Source organism: Hylobates moloch, unplaced genomic scaffold (assembly GCF_009828535.3).
Source record: "Hylobates moloch isolate HMO894 unplaced genomic scaffold, HMol_V3 SCAFFOLD_14, whole genome shotgun sequence".
NCBI lineage: Eukaryota > Metazoa > Chordata > Mammalia > Primates > Hylobatidae > Hylobates > Hylobates moloch.
The window spans coordinates 27,698,920-27,720,276 of NW_026652289.1; the positions used below are offsets into that span (position 1 = coordinate 27,698,920).

Here is a 21,357-nt window from a genome sequence, read left to right on the forward strand (position 1 = left end):
TTAGCATTAGGTGTATCTCCTAATGCTAAATGACGAGTTAATGGGTGTAGCACACCAACATGGCACATGCATACATATGTAACAAACCTGCACATTGTGCACATGTACCCTAAAACTTAAAGTATAATAAAATAAAATAAGGAAAAAAAAGGAAATCATGTAAATTATGAAACTATAGGAGTACTGAGAAGAGGCTGACTCACACCTGTAATCTCAGCACTTTGGGAGGCCAAGGTAGGAAAAATGCTTGAGGCCAGAAGTTTGAGACCAACTTAGGCAACAAAGTGAGAACCCATCTCTACCAAGAATAAAAATAAATAAAAGAACTGAGAAGAAATATGGAAGGATATATATATATATATTTCCACATATATATTTCCATATATATTTCCATATATATATACATTAGTTTCGGGAAATATTCCCAAAATTGGAAGACAGGCCATTTGGAATGGGGAAAAAATTTTAAATTTTCACAAAATGTGTAAAAGAAAATGAATTAATGTCACTATATACAAAAAGGGTCTGTATATAATTAAAGTAAATCATTTAGTGGGGCCAAATCAATAAAGAAACACAAATGGCTAAAAACATTAAAAGATGTGACAATGGCACACTAATGAAAAGGGAACTATAAACTGAGACCATATTTAGACCAGATGAAAAGGAATAAATCTCCTATAAAAATTACTGACCACAAGAGGGCATCAGATTTCCCTTTCCAATTTAGACAAAGATTATATTCGCAAAGAATAATCTAGCTTCTACATGAAAAGTGTTAGTGGTTATAGCTTAAATCACTTATTTTCCTATGGGTTTACATGTAAAAATTGTCACTGGTAATGGAGAATTTTAATGAATTATGTCATAATTATACAAAACATTTATTATAATTATTTTTCTGTTAATAAAAGTAGTATTGTTCATTTAAGAAAAGAATTAAAACCCGGCGCGGTGGCTCATGCCTGTAATCCCAACACTTTGGGAGGCCAAGGCAGGCGGATCATGAGCTGAAAAGGTCGAGACTATCCTGGCCAACATGGTGAAACCCCGTCTGTACTAAAAATACAAAAAAATCAGCTGGGTGTAGTGGCACGCACCTGTAATCCCAGCTACTCAGGAGGCTGAGGCAGGAGAATTGCTTGAACCTGGGAGGCGGAGGTTGCAGTGAGCTGAGATCACGCCACTGCACTCCAGCGTGACGACAGAGCGAGACTCAGTCTCAAAAAAAATAATAATTAAACACCCAGAAGCACAAAGACAGATCATCAGAATCGAAAACCATTATTAATAGTTTAATGGATGGGGGACTTTTACTTTATATACTCCTATACTGTTGTATTATGACATGAAATATATTCATTTTATGGTCACACAATTCGAAAACATGGAATGTTTTCTTATGCCATTGTTTTTTTTTCCTAAAACATGATTTTTTATAGTTTCACGGTACTCATGTATGTGCCGTAATTGATTTAACAAATCTTTGTTACTAGATTTTAAGCTACAAATCTCTTTCAGAAATATCTTTTCAATCATATATCTCAATGCATACCAATGTTAGATGTTGGTCAGGAGTATTCATTTAAATTCCAGAAACAGACAAGTTAATCTCAGAACTACCAACTTTATGAATTCACACATAAAAAATATAGACAATACGTTTTTCAGAGTTAATTTAATAAGTAAAGCCATAAAATTCAATGGAAAAACAGCCAGTGTGATTTTGTTTTACTAAACTCTATGGAAAAAACAAACATTGTTTTTGCATCTTGTAAATCATCCATCAACCACTTCTAAAGAAGAAGTGATAAAATATACTGATTGAAAATGAAAATGTATTTAAAATTTTTGAACTTTGTTTACAGTGACTGTAACATGAAAATATAAAGTCAGTTTTGTTATTTGAGTTTTTGTTTGTTTGTTTTTGAGACGGAGTCTCTCTCTGTCACAGAGTGCAGTGGTGCAATCTCGGCTCACTGCAACCTCCGCCTCCTGAGTTCAAGCAATTCTCCTGCCTCAGCCTCCAGAGTAGCTGGGATTACAGGCGCCCGCCACCATGTCCAGCTAACTTTTTGTATTTTCAGTAGAGACAGGGTTTCACTATGTTGGCCAGGCTGGTCTCAAACTCTTGACCTCGTGATCCACCCGCCTCGGCCTCCCAAAGTGCTGGGATTACAGGCGTGAGCCATCACGCCCGGCCTAGGGGCAGGACTTTTTAAAACTTTCAGATTCGCAAGACCTTAATAATAGTAAGATGTCCAAATCCATTAGGAACCATTTGAACGTTTGCAAGACAGAATAACCAAACTTGTGAATGCAGGATGGCACCATGATGTGTACGTTAACCACCCTGAGCTACAATACTCTCCTTCCTTAGAAGATGATCTTCACATCGCTGTTACAGACCAAAATCAATAAAATAAAAAGCCAAAGCTACGTCTTTAATTAAAAATCATCACTGATTGATGGCTTCATACCAGCCAAATGCTGGGCTAGGTGCTTTACATGGACTGTCTCATGTATGTTCTTGAGGTCTATACAGTTTGTTCTTCACTTGTTCAGTGGCTGAGCCAGGATAACCTCTAACTCCAGAGTCTAAACTCTTAACCATTACATTTACTTCTTCTAACAGAATCCTTCCATTTATCTTAAATCACGAGTAAGCACAAATCTTTCCCACCTGAGTTGATTGCATACACACGCACACACACGCACACGCACACACACACACACACACACACACAAACCCAGGAATAAGCATGTCCTATGTATGCAAGCCTCGAAAGCACTAACGTGTGGCTATAACGGATCCCTTTATAACACAGCAACAAAAGGAAGGAAGGAGGTTCAGATCCATTCTGTGTGAGGTACTACACCCGTGAGCAGCCCTGTAGATCCATTACAAGGTAATTTTAACAGAGATAGGACCAGATCATAATGAGGTCTTTCTGGTAAACTGTCCTCAAAAAAAGGGTCCAAAAAGGAATCCCATGTGATCATTAGGATAGTGCTGAATTTTAAAAATCTGTTTAAGATATTTCTCTCTTCTTCCTCAGCCTTTGAGCAAATTCAAAGAGAGGATTATACTATACATGCATTTCTTAGTTAACATTTGGGTACTTAATCATTAAAATATGTCTGTTCACTGATACCAGGGGAGCAGAGTGGATTTTCGAGTGTGTGTGTCAGCACGGCCAAATCGTCTGATGGCTATTTTGGATGAGATGGTAGCGTATTTCAAGTATGCCTCTGATACTAAAATGGATGATGTACAAAAGTTATACATACATGTTGGAGAAATTTGAAAAACAACCATCCCAAGTTAATCTCTTAAAATTTGGTGTATCTTTCCTTGACTACTATAGACATTTAAAGGTTTTTATTTTAACATTTAAAATAGCCTATGGACATTTCTGTTTTTTGCAGAACTTTAACTGCTATGTAAATTTCTTCACTTAACTGTACCACAAATCTTTTGCCCATAACATTACAAGAAGTTTAAATCGAATCTATATATACATACGTTCATAAAGCTCTCCTGGTCTACTATATAGCGCATCTTTCTCGTGTCCCGAACATAGCAGCTAGTATCTTTTAGTTGACAAGGCAGAGATTAGGCTTCCTCTCATATAATTGTTTAATTTTACTTCGTGTTCTCTCGTTTCTGTGAACACATAAAATGTCCCCTCCTTGTGAGATTAAAAGACTGGTGAATGTTAGAGGACTATGATTTTCCAACAGGTTGCAAATTGCAGTCACTGATATCTTTTCTATCACGTTCTCTCCTCCCAGAATCACAAGGTCATTCTCCTGTTCCCAAAAAATTATCACATTGTTGACAGTTCTGGGACTAGTGAGAAGAAAAATGTCTTACTTAGCAACATTAAAAGAGCACAGTGCCAGCAGCCAACATTGAACTTGGGATAGTGTGTGACGGCTGACGTAAGATGTAACCTAGACACATCTTTTCAAATGCAAGATAACTCATTTTCTTCATTAGTTTGTGCTGATTCCATAAAACTGCTCTTGGCAAAAATTCCGACAACTTGAAGAAACCAAAGATAAATCAAGGAGACACACTGTTATAAGGATACATGCGGCAATGGCTTGATATGAACATAGCCAGAGCTGCTACAATTATTACCATCAGCAAAGATTACTGAGAGTTTATGTGTTGAACAGTTAGATGTAAAGATGTTTCTGCCTTTCAGAACTCTGATATCTCTTAGAGATAGGAGATAAACACATGAAAAGATAGGTGACCCTGAGCTCCCAGTGAGGGTGCAATTTCAAGGAGGGAGAGATAAGTCAGGTTGAACCAGAATGGTTTGGAAATGGCTTCTCTGTGGGACTTAGAAAGGATTAAGATTACATAGCCATAAAAGGGCAAATATAAACTGTCAAAGATAACTTGAGGGGAAAAGTTGTGGGTCAAATCACAAAGAACTAATATTATTAATATTTAAAAGCTCCTCCAGTGGGGTGTGGTGGCTCGTGCCTGTAATCCCAGCACTTTGGGAGGTCGAGGTGGGTGGATCACTTGAGGTCAGGAGTTCGAGACCAGCCTGGCCTACTTGGTGAAACCTTGTCTCTACTAAAAATACAAAAATTAGCTGGACGTGTTTGGCTAGACCAGGAATCAGGACGTGTTCAGCTAGATTCTATTCCTAGCTATGTGGCCTTAGGAAATGGTGGCAGGCACCTGTAATCCCAGCCACTTGGGAGGCTGAGACAAGAGAATCACTTGAACCCGGGAGGGCAGAGGTTGCAGCGAGCCGAGATTGTGCCACTGCACTCCAGCCTGGGCAACCAAGAGTGAAACACCATCCAAAAACAAACAAACAAAAACGGCTCCAAAGTAGCAGAATAGTAGTACAAAGGAAAAATGGCAAAAGATATCAATGGAATTCTCAAAAATATATATATATATTTTTTGAGACAGAGTCTAGCTTTGTTACCCAGGCTGGAGTGCAGTGGTGTCAGAGCTCACTGCAGCCTCAATCTTTTGGGCTCAAGTGACCCTCCCACCTCAGCCTCCTGAGTAGCTGGGACTGCAGGCACCATGCCACCACATCCAGCTAATTTTTAATTTTTTGTAGAGATGGGGTCTCAACTATGTTGCCCTGGCTGGTCTTGAACTCCTGGCCTCGAGTGATCCTCCCACCTAGCCTCCCAAAGTGCTGAGATTACTGGTGTGAGCCACCGTGTCTGGTCCTACAAATGGTTTTTAAACAAAGAAAAAGATGCTCAATTGAGCAAATTGAAAGAGAGGTAGACTTTTAAACCATGTGATAATTTTCTCCTGAGGTCAGGAAAGATCAAGAAGTTGGATAAAAGTATGGTGAAGATTTTCAGGGGATAAACACTCTCATATATTGAAAGCATAAGCTGCCACAACACTTAGGATGCTGTTTTAATAATATCTTTCAAAATATTCTTTACTCAGTCGCTCCTCTTTTAGAAATTTATTTTAAAGATATATTTATACATACACAAAATGACATACATACATATATATTGATTATAATTTTACTTGTTATACCAAAAGGATGGGATTAATTTAAATGACCATCAATTGGAAACTGATTATATACATTATAGTGTATCACTTTGATGTAATACTATACAGTTTTGGGAGAAAAAAAGCTTGCTTTGTACCGAAGATAGTAGATACAAAGGGAAATACAGAATGGCCTGAGAGCAATTGTTAAACTAAAAACAAGTTTGTGGCCTAGCAAGGTGGTTCATGCCTATAATCCCAGCTCTTTGGGAGGCTAAGGCAGGAGGATCACTTGAGCCCAAGAGTTTGAGACCAGCCTGGACAACATAGTGAGACCTCCTCACTACAAAAGAATTAAAGATTGGCAGGTGTAGTAGTGCGTGCCCATAGTTAGTTACTTGGGAGGATGAGGTGGGAGGCCTGCTTGAGCCCTGGAGGTTGAGGCTGCAGTGAGCCATGATCACACCCCTGCACTCCAGCCTGGGTGACAGAGCAAGACTGTCTCAAAAAAGAAACATTGTATAAACGTTTATTTTTTTAAAAATATATGTATATGCCAGTATAAGGATAGAGTAAGTATAATAGTGGAGGGTCAGATGTAAAAGTCTAAAGCCACTAAACCTATGGTTTAGACTTTAATCTTTATTTATGTATTTTTGGTTTTGAGACAAGGTCTCACTCTGTCACCCAGGCCGGAGTTCAGTGGTGTGATCACAACTCACTGCCACCTTGACCTCCTCAGGCTCGGGTGATCCTCCTACTTCAGCCTCCCAAGTATCTGGCACCCGCCACCACGCCCAGCTGATTTTTGTATTTTTACTAGAGACAGGTTACGCCATGTTGGCCAGGGTGGTCTCCAACTCCTGGGCTCAAGACATCTGCCTGCCTCGGCCTCCCAAAGTGCTGGGATTATAGGTGTTAGCCAACACGCCTGGCCTGGAATTCTTTAAATTGGAAGTTGTCTAGGAAAGCTTTTGAGCAAGAGAGTGAACATAAGTGTTTTAAGAAAGTTAACCTAGAAGCGAGAGTTTCGTCAACTCTCGTCTAGGAGAACATACTTAACTGCAGAGGCTGTTTAATAAATTAATACATTTAATAAATGACTGTCTTCATAATCAAGTGGATTCATATTTCTTTCTAAAATGGTCCAGGGCCAGGTATGGTGGCTCATGCCTATAATCCCAGCACTGTGGGAGGCAAAGGCTAAAGACTGCTTGAGGCCAGGATTTTGAGACCAGCTTAGATAACACAGCAAGATCCCATCTCTATAAAAAATATAAGTAAATAAATGAAGTAGTCCATCACCTCTTCATGTCTTCCTGAGGTTAGATGCATCCAAATCCTCTATATGCAATAGTAAATGAATAGGAAAGGTTGTTTCTTTTTATAAAATACAACAGGAATGGAACAAATCAGGAGGCCTTCATACAAACACACTTTCATTGAGCACTTACTCTGCCAGCTAATATCGAGGCCCTAAATGGCCAGTGTAACAAGTTTGTGATTCAAACCTCACCAGCACCATCACCATTCAAGGACTGCTTTCTGTGTTCTAAGCCTCTTCTCTCTCCCATTCTTCATCCCAAATTTCCTAAATTTCATCTCATTTCTGTCTTCTTACCCTACCCGACAACTGCCAACCCGCCCAGGGAATGGCCTCACCTATACGTGATAAAGAAAAGTGAGACTGGCGGGACGCAGTGGCTCACGCCTGTAATCCCAACACTTTGGGAGGCCAAGGTGGGTGGATCACGAGGTCAGGAGATCGAGACCATCCTGGCTAACGTGGTGAAACCCCATCTCTACTAGAAATACAAAGAATTAGCTGGGTGTGGTGGCATGCACCTGTAGTCTCAGCTACTTGGGAGGCTGAGGCAGGAGAATCGCTTGAACCTGGGAGGCAGAGGTTGCAGTGAGCCAAGATCGCGCCACTGCACTCCAGCCTGGGTGACAGAGCGAGACTCCGTCTCAAAACAAACAAACAAACAAACAAAAAATATATATATATATTTAAATATGCCAGAAGTGAAATAGGACAGACAGGTTTTGATGATGATGTCATGTAAAATATTTTAAAATTCATTTACTATCGGTCACAGTATTATCTTAACAAGGAAACAATTTTTTTTTTAAGACAGGGCCTCACTCTGCAGCCCAGACTGAAGCGCAGAGGCACACTCACAGCTCACTGCAGCCTTGATCTCCCGAGCTCAAGTGATTCTCTCACCTCAGCCTGGCGAATAGCTGGGACTACAGGCATGTGCCGCCACATCCAGCTAATTTTTGTATTTTCCGTAGAGACGGGGTTTCGCTAATGTTGCCTAGGCTGGTTTTCAATGCCTGGGCTCAAGCAATCCACCCTCCTTGGCCTCCCAAAGTGCTGGGATTACAGGTGCGAGCTACTGCGCCAGGCTGGAAAATAATTTTTTAAAATATTTCACAATCAAGTTAGATGAAAATCAAATTTGAATTTGGATAATAAATGAATTAAACACATGCTGGCTTATAGAGAAATTATTTCACTAGTTCTCGTTACTGGCAGGTATTTTGATATAACACAGTAAATGATGTCACACATGATAGCAGTACTGGTGTATATCCTAGAGTTTTGGAGATAGTCTAAACAGCATGGAAATGTAACGTATTTAACTATAAATATAGTGCTTTTTTGTTTTTTGTTTTAAAATAAAGACTAGTCAAGTGCAGAAGCGAGAAGGGGCAAAAGAGTAGAACAAAGAGCTTGACCTGTAACTGTGAACATTTAATGGAGATAACTCACTATCTTTGCACCTGCTGGTTCTGCTTTTGATTGAACAGTGACAGAGGAAGTGTGAGTAGAGACATTTATTTTTCTCATGGTTAGTACATAACACCAAGGGACTACTTCCGAGTTACTGTAAAAATCCCAAAGGCAGGGTAACCATAAATCTTACTGCTCAATCCAACATACTTTTGAGAGCAAATGATTTATTGCTGTTATCAATTACACCGAAGTAACAGACATAAATCTACCCCCAGAAAAGTGGGATACAGTCACCTTATATTAGTGAGATATGAGGCAAATATTACTAATATAATACAAGAATAATAATGATGCTAAAAGCTAACACTTAACTGAGCACCGACCAGGTGCCAGCCTGTATACCTGACATATGTAAACAGCAATGCCGTAACAATTGGGATAGACACTACAAGGCAGATACTATTATCCTATTTTATTTGTGAGGTAAAGGAGTATAGAGAGGTTAAGTGGTTTGTCTAAGGTCATCCAGCTAGTAAGTAGTGAAGCCAGAGATGGAACCAGAGCCGGCTATCTCCCAGGCTCCTTTTATGGTATTATCCTGTCCAAAGTATTTTTGGAGGATTCCCCATCTCCTCGCCAACAGCCTATTAAGCACTTACTGCATTTGTACCAAACTGAATTTGTTCAATCAATGGAACCCTGTTGGGCTTGTTTCTTTTTCCTCCTTTTCAAAGCCCTTAAAAACTTTTTTTTTTTTTTTTTTTTTGAGATGGAGTCTCGCACTGTCACCCAGGCTGGAGTGCAGTGGCACGATCTTGGCTCACTGCAACCTCTGCCTCCCGGGTGCAAGTGATTCTCCTGCCTCAGCCTCCCAAGTAGCTGGGACTACAGGCACCCACCACCACGCCTGGCTAATTTTTTTCAGGGTTTCACCATGTTGGTCAGGCTGGTCTTGAACTCCTGACCTCAGGTGATCCACCAGCCTTGGCCTCCCAAAGTGCTGGGATTACAGGCGTGAGCCACTGCGCCTGGCCTAAAATCATTTTTTTTAACTTTAAAAATTTTACAAATTAATCCCAGCAGTTTGGGAGGCTGAGGCGGGTGGATCACGAGGTCAGGAGATCGAGACCATCCCGACTAACATGGTGAAAACCCATCTCTACTAAAAATATAAAAAAAAATTAGCCGGGCGTGGTGGTGGGCACCACCAGCTACTCGGGAGGCTGAGGCAGGAGAATGGGTTTTTGCCCAGGCTGGAGTGCAGTGGCACGCTGTGTTCTTGCTGCTGTGCTCCAGCCTGGGCGACAGAGTGAGAGACTCTGTCTCAAAAAAAAAAAAATTTTTTTTTACAGTTGAGGACAGGCATGGTGGCTCACACCTGTAATCCCAGGACTTAGGAGGCTGAGGCAGGGGTATCATTTGAGTTCAGGAGTTCAAAACCAGCCTAGGCAACACAGCAAGACCTCTCTCTATCAAAAATCAAAAAAATTAGCCAGGCATGTTGGCACGCCTGTTATCCCAGCTACTTGGGAGGCTGAGGCAGGAGTATTGAGCAAAGAAGATTGAGGCTGCAGTGAGTTATAATTGCACCACTGCACTCCAACCTGGGCAATAGAGCAAGACCCTGTCTCAAAAAAGCAAAACAAAACAAAACAAAAAACAGAAAAGCCTTCCCAACAGGAGCAGCAGCAGATAGAATGAGGCACTTTATTCAAGGTTGCCAGGGATATTATCTTTCTCACTGGCTGACAGCATTGGACCCCTAAATATCAACCCTTATGTATGTATGTGTGTGTGTGTGTGTGTATATGTAATATATATATATTCCATAGTTTTCCATTTCCCTACTTCCTATTTGAGTGAAGAGCCCATAGTTTGGGCACTTGTTTATATCACACACATCCTTGGTAATCAACATTTTTCTATCTCCAGTCCTCTCTCCTACTCCAGATACATCTAGGTATCTATCCAACATCTCCATTTGCATATCTATAAATTTCTCAAACTCAACATGTTCAAAACTGATTTCCTTAGCTTCACTTCCGAACATTCAAATAATTAGCGCTCTGACCACTGCCTTTACTTCTCTGCATTCTCTACCATGATGACTTCATCTATTCCTGTATAAAATCTGCCTTAAGGCTTAAAGCTGCCAAATTTTCTCTCCATTTCTGAATTTTCTACTTAGGTCCAAGTTGGTAATTCACCTGCCTTCTATCATCATGCCTGGATTCTAATAGACATTTTATATGTTGCATGGCTAAAACAGGATTCTACTTTCAAATCTGCTAATCCTTCTGTCTTTCCTAGCTTCGTATCACAATTTCCCACACAGTTGCTCCAACCGAAAACCTAATATCCACTCACCCTTCATGACCAATCCATTCACTGTTAACTTTTTAAAATAAATATTCAGGATAAACTCACAAACACACATACACAAGTACTGGAATATGTATAGAGCATTCCTAGAAGGGTAAATAAAAAACTGATAATATTTTTCACTACATACTCAGACCTTTTGAATTTTATTCTGTGAAATAGATGACCTATTCAAAAATTATCAAAATTGAAGAAGCAATCAGTTAATGCCTTTTGAAGGCGAAGTGGGGACAGGAACTGGGAAATACGGGTGAGAGGGTTAGATTTCACGCTATACTTTGTGCATTACCTTTCTGAAATACTTTACAAACTATTTCAGGTTAATAGTTATCTTGTGAATAACTTAAAATGTAGAAGTAATTATCACTTCTTGGCCTTTTGGCTAAGATCCAGTGTGAAATGTAGAAGTTCCTTTAAGCTTTACTTCCCGCAAAAAGTAGTTTTATCTTGTCAGCAAGATTCACTTAAAAAGACGAATTCATGATCCATTTTTTTTTTTTTTTTTTTTTTTTTTTTACAGGGTCTGCTCAGTTGCCAAGGCTGGAGTGCAGAGGCACGATCTCGGCTCACTGCAGCCTCCAACTCCTGGGTTCAAGCAATTCTCTTGCCTCAGCCTCCCGAGTAACTGGGATTACAGGCATGCGCCACCACCCAGCTAATTTTTGTATTTTTAGTAGAGATGGGGTTTCACCATGTTGGTCAGGCTGGTCTTGAACTGCTGGCCTCAAGTGATACACTCGCCTCGGCCTCCCAAAGTGCAGAGATTACAGGTGTGAGCCACCGTGCCCAGCCTCATAACCGTTTCATCAACTACTTTTTCACTTGACAAGCAGATGTGAAATTAACAAAGTCACCCATATTTGAAATAAAGATAGTATATTCCTGGGACAGGCGGAGGCAGTTGAGGACCATGAAATAACTATGTTGGCATAGTTATTTAGGTGTTGATACTGTTATTATGCCACTGAAAGTTAAACAGAGAACCCTGTGGGTACATGTTTTACACCAATGCACACTGTCTTACTAGTCCCTCTCATAATGTGCAGTCATCATTACTGTTAGGGGTTGAAGTGTCACCATCCTCTAAATTCCTATGTTGAAGCCTCAGATTCCCTAGAATCTCAGAATGTGACCTTGTTTGGAAACAGATTTGCTACGGATGCAATTAGTTGAGATGCGGTTATATGGGTAGGTCCTAATTCAGTGACTGGTATCCTTAAAAAAATGGAAATGTACACACAGTGACAGACATGCATAGAGGGAAGAGAGATGGAGAAAATGGTCACCACCTACAAGCCAAAGACAGGGGTCTGGAGCAGATCCTTCCCTCACAGCCCTCAGAAGGAACCAATCTTGCCAACACCTTGATTTTGGACTTCCAGCTCCAGAACTATAACACATTTCTGTTCTAATGTATTTCTGTTTTGATGCAGGATAATACATATCCTGCATCCCAAGGATAAATACAAAGAACTTTCATTATTATATCAATTCTATCTCTTTGAAATCTTCCAACATCCCCTGTGAAGTAGGTATTTTGTACCATTTTAAGCACTAGGAAACTGAAGCAAAATGAAGCAACTAGTAATAAGTAGTATTTACACATGCCTGACTCTAAGTCCTGTGCTCTTCACCTTTTAATCCCTGAGTAGAAAATTTCACATCAGTATAAATCGGTGGTTCTCAAAAGGAGGCGATTTGGCTCCGACCCCAGGGGAGGTATTTGGTAATGTTTGGAAATACTTTTTATCATCACAACTGTGGTGGGAATGCTGTGGTAGGGGGGATCAGGGTGCTACTGATATCCAGGGGGTGGAAGCCAGGGGTGCTGCCAAACATCTTGCAATGCACAGGACAGTCCCTTACAACAAAGAATTATCCAGCCCAAAATGTTAATAGTGCTGAGGTTGAGAAACCCTAGTATAAACAAAATATTCCTCAACATGCTTCTTACAGTAGCATCAACAGCCCATTCTAGTTTTTCCTGAAATCAACATTTACAGTCAATGAAAATACTTTAAGCCATAACAAGATGTTACTTTGGTTTGAATATCTGTGCCTCCCTAAAATTCTTATGTTGATATACATTTTATTAGCCAGAAGCCCAAATCTCACCATTATGTTGAAATCTTAATACCCAACGTGATAGCACTCAGATGTGGGGCCCCTCTGGGAAGTGATCAAGTCAGGAGGACTCCACTCTTATGAATAGCATTAATGGCCTTATGAAAGAGGCTACAGGAAGCTCCCTTTCCTCCTCTCTGTCATGTGAGAATACAGCAAGAGGCGCCATCTTTGAAATAGAAGGTAAGCTCTCACCAGACACCAAATCTGCCAGTGCCTTGATCTTTGACTTCCCAGCCTCATATCTGTGTATATATACACACATTGGGCAATGTATCTGAAAAATGTTTGAGTTTATACTGTAAATTCTGAAATGATCACAGAATGTTGGAGGTTTCAACCCCAAATATTATATACTGTTATATAAGCACACAGGAATGGGGAGATAATGGCCTGTATGCTTGACATGTTTTCAATGATGTATTAATATGATTGTTGCAATCTTTATTTTTTCTGTTTAGAGGATACACGGGGAGGGGGAAGGAAACCATGACACAGCAAGCAGGGAGGAATAAAATATTAAAGCTTTAGTGGACATTGTATAAAAGGCACAATAAAGCCACACCATGAGGCAGAGAACTGCTTTCTTGATTTTATTTCAAAAGTACACAAGGTCACAAAACTAGAGCAAGTTGTTTTTCTTAACAAATTTTGTTCTTACAAATTTCAAAATCTGCACCATTGGATATATAAGCCAGAAATTGTACATACAAAATCTGAAACTGACACTGTCAATTCTATACTTTGCACACGTGAAGTGTCAAAATATTTTTCTCAGTAGTACAAGTGTATTTATCACTAAAACTCACAATTAGGGAAAAGAATAAGTGAATCAATGAATTGTGGTTCTTTTAAAACTTGTGTCATTAAATAAGTTAGCAGAAAACACAAAGTTCTGTTTTGATGGAGCTTTTAGTCTCGATGATTAAAATCAAACCCAACTGATATGTACTATATTCTTAAATTATAAAATAAGATAAATTATAAAAGTTAACCTTAATGAATAAGAGGCTGGAGTTATCTGCTATAAGATAAATGATCAGCCTTCCCTAAAGATAAATAAACAGAACCACAATTCACAAATGTGTTTATTATTCTTCCCTGCTTCTATAACATTTATAAAAGGAATTTGTGCTCAGTTGTGGTCTATTTTAGTGTTAAAATAGGTAAATGAGTAAGAAATCCTATTGCAGAACATGATGCCTTTATTGCTGGAATATCCAAAGGCATTCAAAACATTAAAACTTGCCCAGAACATTTACGCTACTAAACACAGGAATGTTATAAAGATATATGTACATATATATAATATATATAATGTCACAAGCCACTAAGAAGTTAAAATTGTGCCAACATTTTCTACAAACTACTCTTTACGTGACACATCAAAGCATTAACCACATAAAATATGAACTTTTTCTGTTCACACTGGAATAAGGCATCTGAAAGCCCTAAACACTGCTGAAGTGAAAATTAGAAGAAAAAACTCTTAACATTCACATAACATCAAATGTACATGCTGCACGCACACAAAAGACACTGAGAATATTTTTAAGAAGCCACACATCACAGAATTTGATAGTCAACTTCATGCAATGAGTTCCTTTTATATTTAATCAAAAGGTCTACTTGCCCCTTTACTCGTTCCAAATTTCCAAGATTAACTCTTAAATTTGAAAAAGTATCTTTTTAATAAAAATCAGGTATCTCTTTATATCCATGATCTATATGGATAGTGATTTGGATTTTTTCAATCAAACTCTCCCTAAGACACACTCAGGCTGTGTTTCCATTTTAGAACGTCCATGGCAGATAGCTCAAATTAAAAAGAAGCAGTTTGTCTAGAGTAATTGGTTACTGTCACGAATAACAGACATTTTTGGGGGTGGGGGAGTGAGAGGCTCTCTAATAAGGGAATCATATTAGTTAAGATTGCCAGTAAGAAAAAGAATAGCTGTAAACTACTCCATATTCAAAGTACAGAACTGGCTGGATGCTGCGGCTCACACCGGTAATCCCAGCAATTTGGGAGGCCAAGGCAGGAGGATCTTTTGAGCCCAGCAGTTTGAGACCAGCTTGAGCAACATAGTGAAACCCCATCTCTTAAAAAAAAAAAGTACAGAACTATATATTCTACAGTATCATTTCTCTTCAAATTATCTTCTGTAACCTAAAGAGATGGATGGTATCAAGTCTCTCAGTTATAAAGTAGAATCAAATGGCTTTGCTGTTAAGTTGCAGTACTGGGCCGGGCGCGGTGGCTCATGCCTGTAATCCCAGCACTTTGGGAGGCCGAGGTGGGCTGATCATGAGGTCAGGAGATCGAGACCATCCTGGCTAACATGGTGAAACCCCGTCTCTACTAAAAAATACAAAAAAATTTAGCCGGGCGTGGTGGCGGGCACCTGTAGTCCCAGCTACTAGGGAGGCTGAGGCAGGAGAACGGCGTGAACCCGGGAGGCGGAGCTTGCATTGAGCTGAGATTGCGCCACTGCACTCCAGTCTGAGCGACAGAACGAGACTCCGTCTTACAAAAAAAAAAAAAAAAAAAAGATGCAGTACTGTCCTTGACTGATCTAACTGAAATGCTTTAGTTATTTTTTGTTCAACTACTTGATTACCAATAGTAATTTGGGAGCAAATATTTGATCTCTGGTTCAACTAAATTATCAGTGAGAACTACTTGAAAATCTATTGGTACTATTTGGCTGACAGAATTTTACAGTGAGACATGAGCCTTTAAAACAATGTCCTCTAAAATATGAAGTATATGGGAAAAAAAGTCTTGTTCCTCATGTGTTATTAAAAAAAAAGGAAGCAAAGTCTTATACGTGTCCACTTTCTATGATAACTTCTACTTAGATCAATAGGATAATGTTCATTGTATGAAAGTCAGGAATAGGAAGAACTAAAACTTTATTATTAATGTTCTGTTTATTTACTTATTTTTATAATATTTTATAAATAAACTTTATTCATATAAAACAGGCCAAACATCTGACATTCAAAAATGGCTACTGTTATAAAATCAGAAACATAGTCAGAGTGTTGGGAATATTGAAATTTCTAAATCTTTATGAATAACACAATCGCTTAAGTTATATCCACAAAGAACAGAAAAGAGGCAAGCTTGAAAATGTGAGGATAGAAAGGTATCACAGTGATGTGTTTTTAGAAACAGTACCTTCACCTCTAAGCACCTTTCAGGTAGGTGATAGCTAGCTCATAGGCACCAGAAATTCATAACAGAAATTAAATTACCCAAAAGGCACAGATGAAAATGTTAACACAAGTATAAAAGTAATTTTATGTAAGGTTAAAACCTATTTTTAAAATGCTTCCAAATATGTAAAACTATACACAAATCCATTACACATTCAGCTTAAGTTTACCATTAAAAAGTGTACACACAATACTCTAACTGTAAATACGTGCCACCGTTTATAATGTAGCATTTACCACCACAGCACCCAAAGATATTAACAGAAACCAACTCCCTACTAAAATCTAGGGAAAGGTTTTAGAGCTAGTGAAATAATTTATTGCAGACCATATTTATTATAAAGAAACTGTTGGCTCATTCTACTATATCCACACTCCCTCACAATCTTAAGGGAAATACAATAAATCCACTTTCTTCTCCTAAAATGATATTTAGCACATTTGGCAAGGAGGAGTAGTCCCTTTACTCCTTTTTCTTATCTTTTTTTCTTTTTCTTTTTTTTTTTTTTTTTTTAAGAATAAATCACTTTCACAAAACTAAGACTCAAACTTTTTCGAAGCTCAGCTTGATTTGCTGGAACTACACAGAGACATGTTTGATCGCACAACAGCAAGTGTACATCCTCCCAAGTCTGGAATACAGAATTGATGGAGGACACTTACTTGCTTAAAATGAATTTGATTATTCTGCATTTATGATAAAAATATCATCCAGGGATTATATTCAAGAGGGTAAATTTAGGATTACATGTTTCTAGAATGTATAATATGTAACACCATCCAAAAACAACAACAACATAAAGCACTGAAACCGAAGAACCACTTAAAATTTAGAATAAATTAGGAAATTTCAGTCTATAATTGTCAAATAATAAATGAGTTATAATATTTTTCTAATAAGAAAAATATCACCTGGGAACTATGAGATACTACCTCCTTGATCTGGCTGGCCACCATTTTGAAGACCACCACAGATCTCAAGGCATGAGACCACTCACCAACAAAATCTATCCCTGCTACTGCACCTAGTGTCATCTCAATATGTGGCTGACAGCAAATGTTCTAACTTAATCTGATAGATGCTCCTTTAGCATATAAAAGAGCTTGCTAAGTCCCTATTACCTGTAGCAGTCTATCAACTAAATATTCAAGAAGTCATTTCATAGACAAGGTTTATGAATGACTTAGAAGAAAATTAGTAATTTCTAAACCACTGTAGTGTTTTCTATGTTTTTAGAGATATTCCAAACACGCAGTTTTCAAAGGAGCTGTAAAAACAAGTACAAACATACATGTGTAATTTTGTCATGGATATTTCTGTACTAATTTGGGGGAGACTGGTGGGCCATAAATAAATGAGATACACATCCTAAAAATAATGGTAAAAATTATCAAGTACCACTTTCAGACGGTTATTCAAGTATCAACTTGGTATGCAAGTAAGTTCACCAATTTCTTCACCTATGATTTCATATTCAAAGTGCTACATCTTACTTAGGTACTGATAAATTTAGAAACCTTTATAATCAACCTCTTAAAGAAAATCTAGCTTTTTCAGATGGTAAACTTGTCTTTACTAACTTTAATGCCTGTAACTATTTCGATATAACCAAACAAAAATTTTTAAAAAATATATTCCGTACAGTTCCTGATTAACTTATTTTTTGATATATTTTGAGGCTAGTAACAAAATTTAGACCAGAATAGGTTTTCATATATCAAACAAAGGAAAGGAACACAGAGAGCACAGATGAGACGTATGGAGGCTCTATACTATAGACCCATCCTTGCTCTGTGCTGGAATCATCACAGGAATCGCGCCCATTCGACTTAGATTAGGGGCAGCTACCTTAGCAGGTGGGAGAGTCGGACTCTGAGGAGTGCGTTCAAAGTCTTCACTTGGTACTTGGTTATACTGAGTCTTGGAATATCCTTCCATGTTGGAAGGAGACATGGATCCCAGGGATGAATGATTACTGCCGATGTAGCTTCTGGCAGTGGATGTACGGCTCTTTGGAGGCGGCACATCTTCCCTGGAAAGCAAAGTCCCCAATACATGTCAAGAGAATAAGTTTCTAAAAACCTACAATTATGCAAGCTATGAATCATGGATAAGAGCCCGTATTTAGGTACTAAACCTATAAAAATGTGTGTGTGCCACAAAAAAGCAAAAAGTACAAGCCATAACGTCATAAATTGTGTATCTGTCTCCAATCTGTCATTTTGATTAAAGAGGTATAACTTCACACTTAATGAAATATGGTATTTACACAAATGTAGATGATTCTAGAATGTTGTCTTACAAAACACAAATCTCAAATAGTTTCATATTCTAGGATCACTGGTCAAGATAATCTAGTTAAAGCTATGTAACACTTTATAGTTGAGAAAACATTAACACCTACAGATATATTTCTATCTTAATCACACCTGTAATCCCAGCACTTTGGGAAGCTGAGGTGGGCAGATCACCTGAGGTCAGGAGTTCAAGACCAGCCTGGCCAATATGGCAAAACCCCATCTCTACTAAAAATACAAAAATTAGCCGGGCTTGGTGGCAGGTGCTTGTAATCCCAGCTACTCGGGAGGCTGAGGCAGGAGAATCGCTTGAACCCAAGAGGCGCAAGTTGCAGTGAGCCAAGATCGCACCACGGCACTCCAGCCTGGGCGCCAGAGTGAGACTCTGTCTCAAAAAAAAGAAATAAATAATAAATTTTAAATTTTTTTTTAAAAAGGAAAAGAAAAAATTATTTTTATATTAAAGTTATCTAAAACCTTAGCTGAAAACACTACAGATTTAAGTTTGCTGGGAATTTAGGCATAAGAATTTTCATACCAAACAGTGATAGAGAGCTCAGTGGGCTCTCCATATCCAAGGGTTCCATATCTGTGAAGCCAACAAACCACGTATAGAAAATTTTGTTTTAATATTTTTAAAATACCTAACATGTACAGCTTTTTTCTTGTCATTATTCCCTAAACAATACATTATAACAATTATTTACATAGTATTTACATTATATTAGGTATTATAAGTAATCTAGAGATGATTCGAAGTATACAGAAGAATGTGTGCAGCTTATATACATTGTATCTTTTTCTTTTTCCTTTTTTTTTTTAATAGAGACATCTTGCTCAGGTTGGTGTCTTGAACTCCTGGGCTCAAATGATCCTCCCATCTCCGCCTCCCAAAGTGCTCGGATTACAGGCGTGAGTCACTGTGCCTGGCCGCCATTTTATATCAGGGACTTCAGCATCCTTGGATTTTGGTATCTGCAGGAGGTCCTCCACGGATACCGAAGAATAACTCTATCTGAGTTATCTTTGGTGCATTTAAAAAATACAGCCATACTCGTTTCATTGTGCCTTGCTTTTATTACACTTCATAGATACTTACTGCATTTTTTTTTTTTTACACAAATTGAAGGTTTGTGGTAACCCTGTGTCAAGCAAATGTACCAGTACCTTTTTTTTTTTTTTTTTTTTTTTTTTGAGACAGAGTCTTGCTCTGTCGCCCAGGCTGGAGTGCAGTGGCGTGATCTCGGCTCACTGCAAGCTCCGCCTCCTGGGTTCACACCATTCTCTTGCCTCAGCCTCCCAAGTAGCTGGGACTACAGGCGCCCGCCACCATGCCCAGCTAATTTTTTGTATTTTTAGTAGAGACAGAGTTTCACCGCGTTAGCCAGGATGGTCTCTATCTGCTGACCTCGTGATCCGCCCGCCTTGGCCTCCCAAAGTGCTGGGATTACAGGCGTGAGCCACCGTGCCCGGCCACCAGTACCATTTTTCCAACAGCATGTGCTCACTTCATGTCTGTGTTGCATTTTGGAAATTCTCACAACAGTTCAAACTTTCTCATAATCATACCTGTTAGGGCGATCTGTGATCAGTGATCTTTGATGTCACTGTTTTAATTGTTTTGGGGCACCATGAACGATGCCCATAAGAGACAGCAAACTTAATAAATGTTGTGTGTGTTCTGGCCATCCCCCCAACGTCCTCCCCATCTCTCACCCCTCCCTCAGGCCTCCCTATTTCCTGAGACACAATAATATTGAAATTAGGCCACTTAATAACCCTACAATGACCTCTAAGTGTTCAAGTAAAAGCAATAGTTATCATGGCTCTACTTTTTAAAAAATTATTTTATTTATTTTGAGACAGTCTCGATCTGTCAACCAGGCTAGGGTGCAGTGGTGCGATCCTATCTCACTGCAAGCTCAAACTCCTGGAGTCAAGCAATCATCAGCAAGGCTCTCTTTAAATCAAAACCCAGAAATAATTAACCTTAGTGAGGACAGCATGTTGAAAACCAAGACTGGTTGAAAGCTAGTATCTTGCACCCAACAGCCAAACCAAATTGTAAATGCAAAGCAAAAGTTCTTAAAGTAAAGTCAAAGTGTTACTCCAGTGAACCCGTGAACGATAAGAAAGTGAAGCAGTCTTATTGCTGATATGGAGAAAGTTTAGTGGTCTGGATAGAGGATCAAAATAGTCACAACATTGCCTTACACCAAAGCCCAATCCAGAGCAAGGCCCTAACTCTATTCAATTCTATCAAGGCTGAGAGAGCTAAGGCAGCTGCAGAAAAAAGTTGGAAGCTAACAGAGGCTGGTTAATGAGTTTAGGGAAAAAGGTCATTTCCATAACATAAAAATACAAAGTGAAGCAACAAAGTGCTGATGAAGAAGCTACAGAAAGTTATCCAGAAGATGTAGTTAAAAGATTGTTGATGAAGGTAACTACACTAAGCAACAGATTTTCAATAGAGACAAAATAGACTTCTACTTAAAGAAGACACCATCTAGGCCTTTAATGGCTAAAGATGTCAGTGTCTGGCTTCAAAGCTTTAAAGGACAGGTTGACATCTTGGCAGGAGCTAATGCAGTCCAGGAGTTCGAGACCAGCCTTGTCAACATGGTGAAACCCCATCTCTACAAAAAATACAAGAATTAGTCAGGTGTGGTGGCTCATGCCTGTAGTCCCAGCTACTTGGGAAGCTGAGGTGGGCGGATCACTCGAACCCAGGGGGCAGAGGTTGCAGTGGGCCATAATTGCACCACTCCACTCCAGCCTGGGCAACAGAGAGCGAGACCTTGTCTCAGAAAACAAACAACAAAAAAACCCAACAACCGAAGAAAGAAACTGCCATAGCCACTGCAACCTGCAGCAACTACCATCCTGATCAGCCACCAGTCATCAATGCTGACGCAAGACCTTCCACCAGCAGAGAGATTAAGACTCACTGAAGGCTCAGATAATCATGAGCATTTTTTAGCAATAAAGTATTTTTTTAATTAGGGTATCTACACTGTTTTTTAACACATAATGCTACTGCAGATTTTAGACTACAATATAGTATAAACATAACCTTTTATGCACT

At 39.0% G+C, this 21,357-nt stretch overlaps 1 protein-coding gene across 2 annotated transcripts in view; it reads right to left on the reverse strand.

The window, feature by feature from the left end:
* CXADR (CXADR Ig-like cell adhesion molecule) overlaps positions 1–21,357 on the reverse strand; it is a 72,515-nt gene that overhangs the window by 3,581 nt on the left and 47,577 nt on the right. The window contains exon 7 of one of the 2 annotated variants that reach the window (XM_032174658.2): positions 17,824–18,007. In XM_032174658.2, coding sequence (XP_032030549.1) covers positions 17,824–18,007 — 184 coding nt within the window. Of the gene's footprint in view, positions 1–13,329; positions 18,008–21,357 lie in introns of those variants that run through there. The other variant, XM_032174657.2, reaches the window with a different exon arrangement.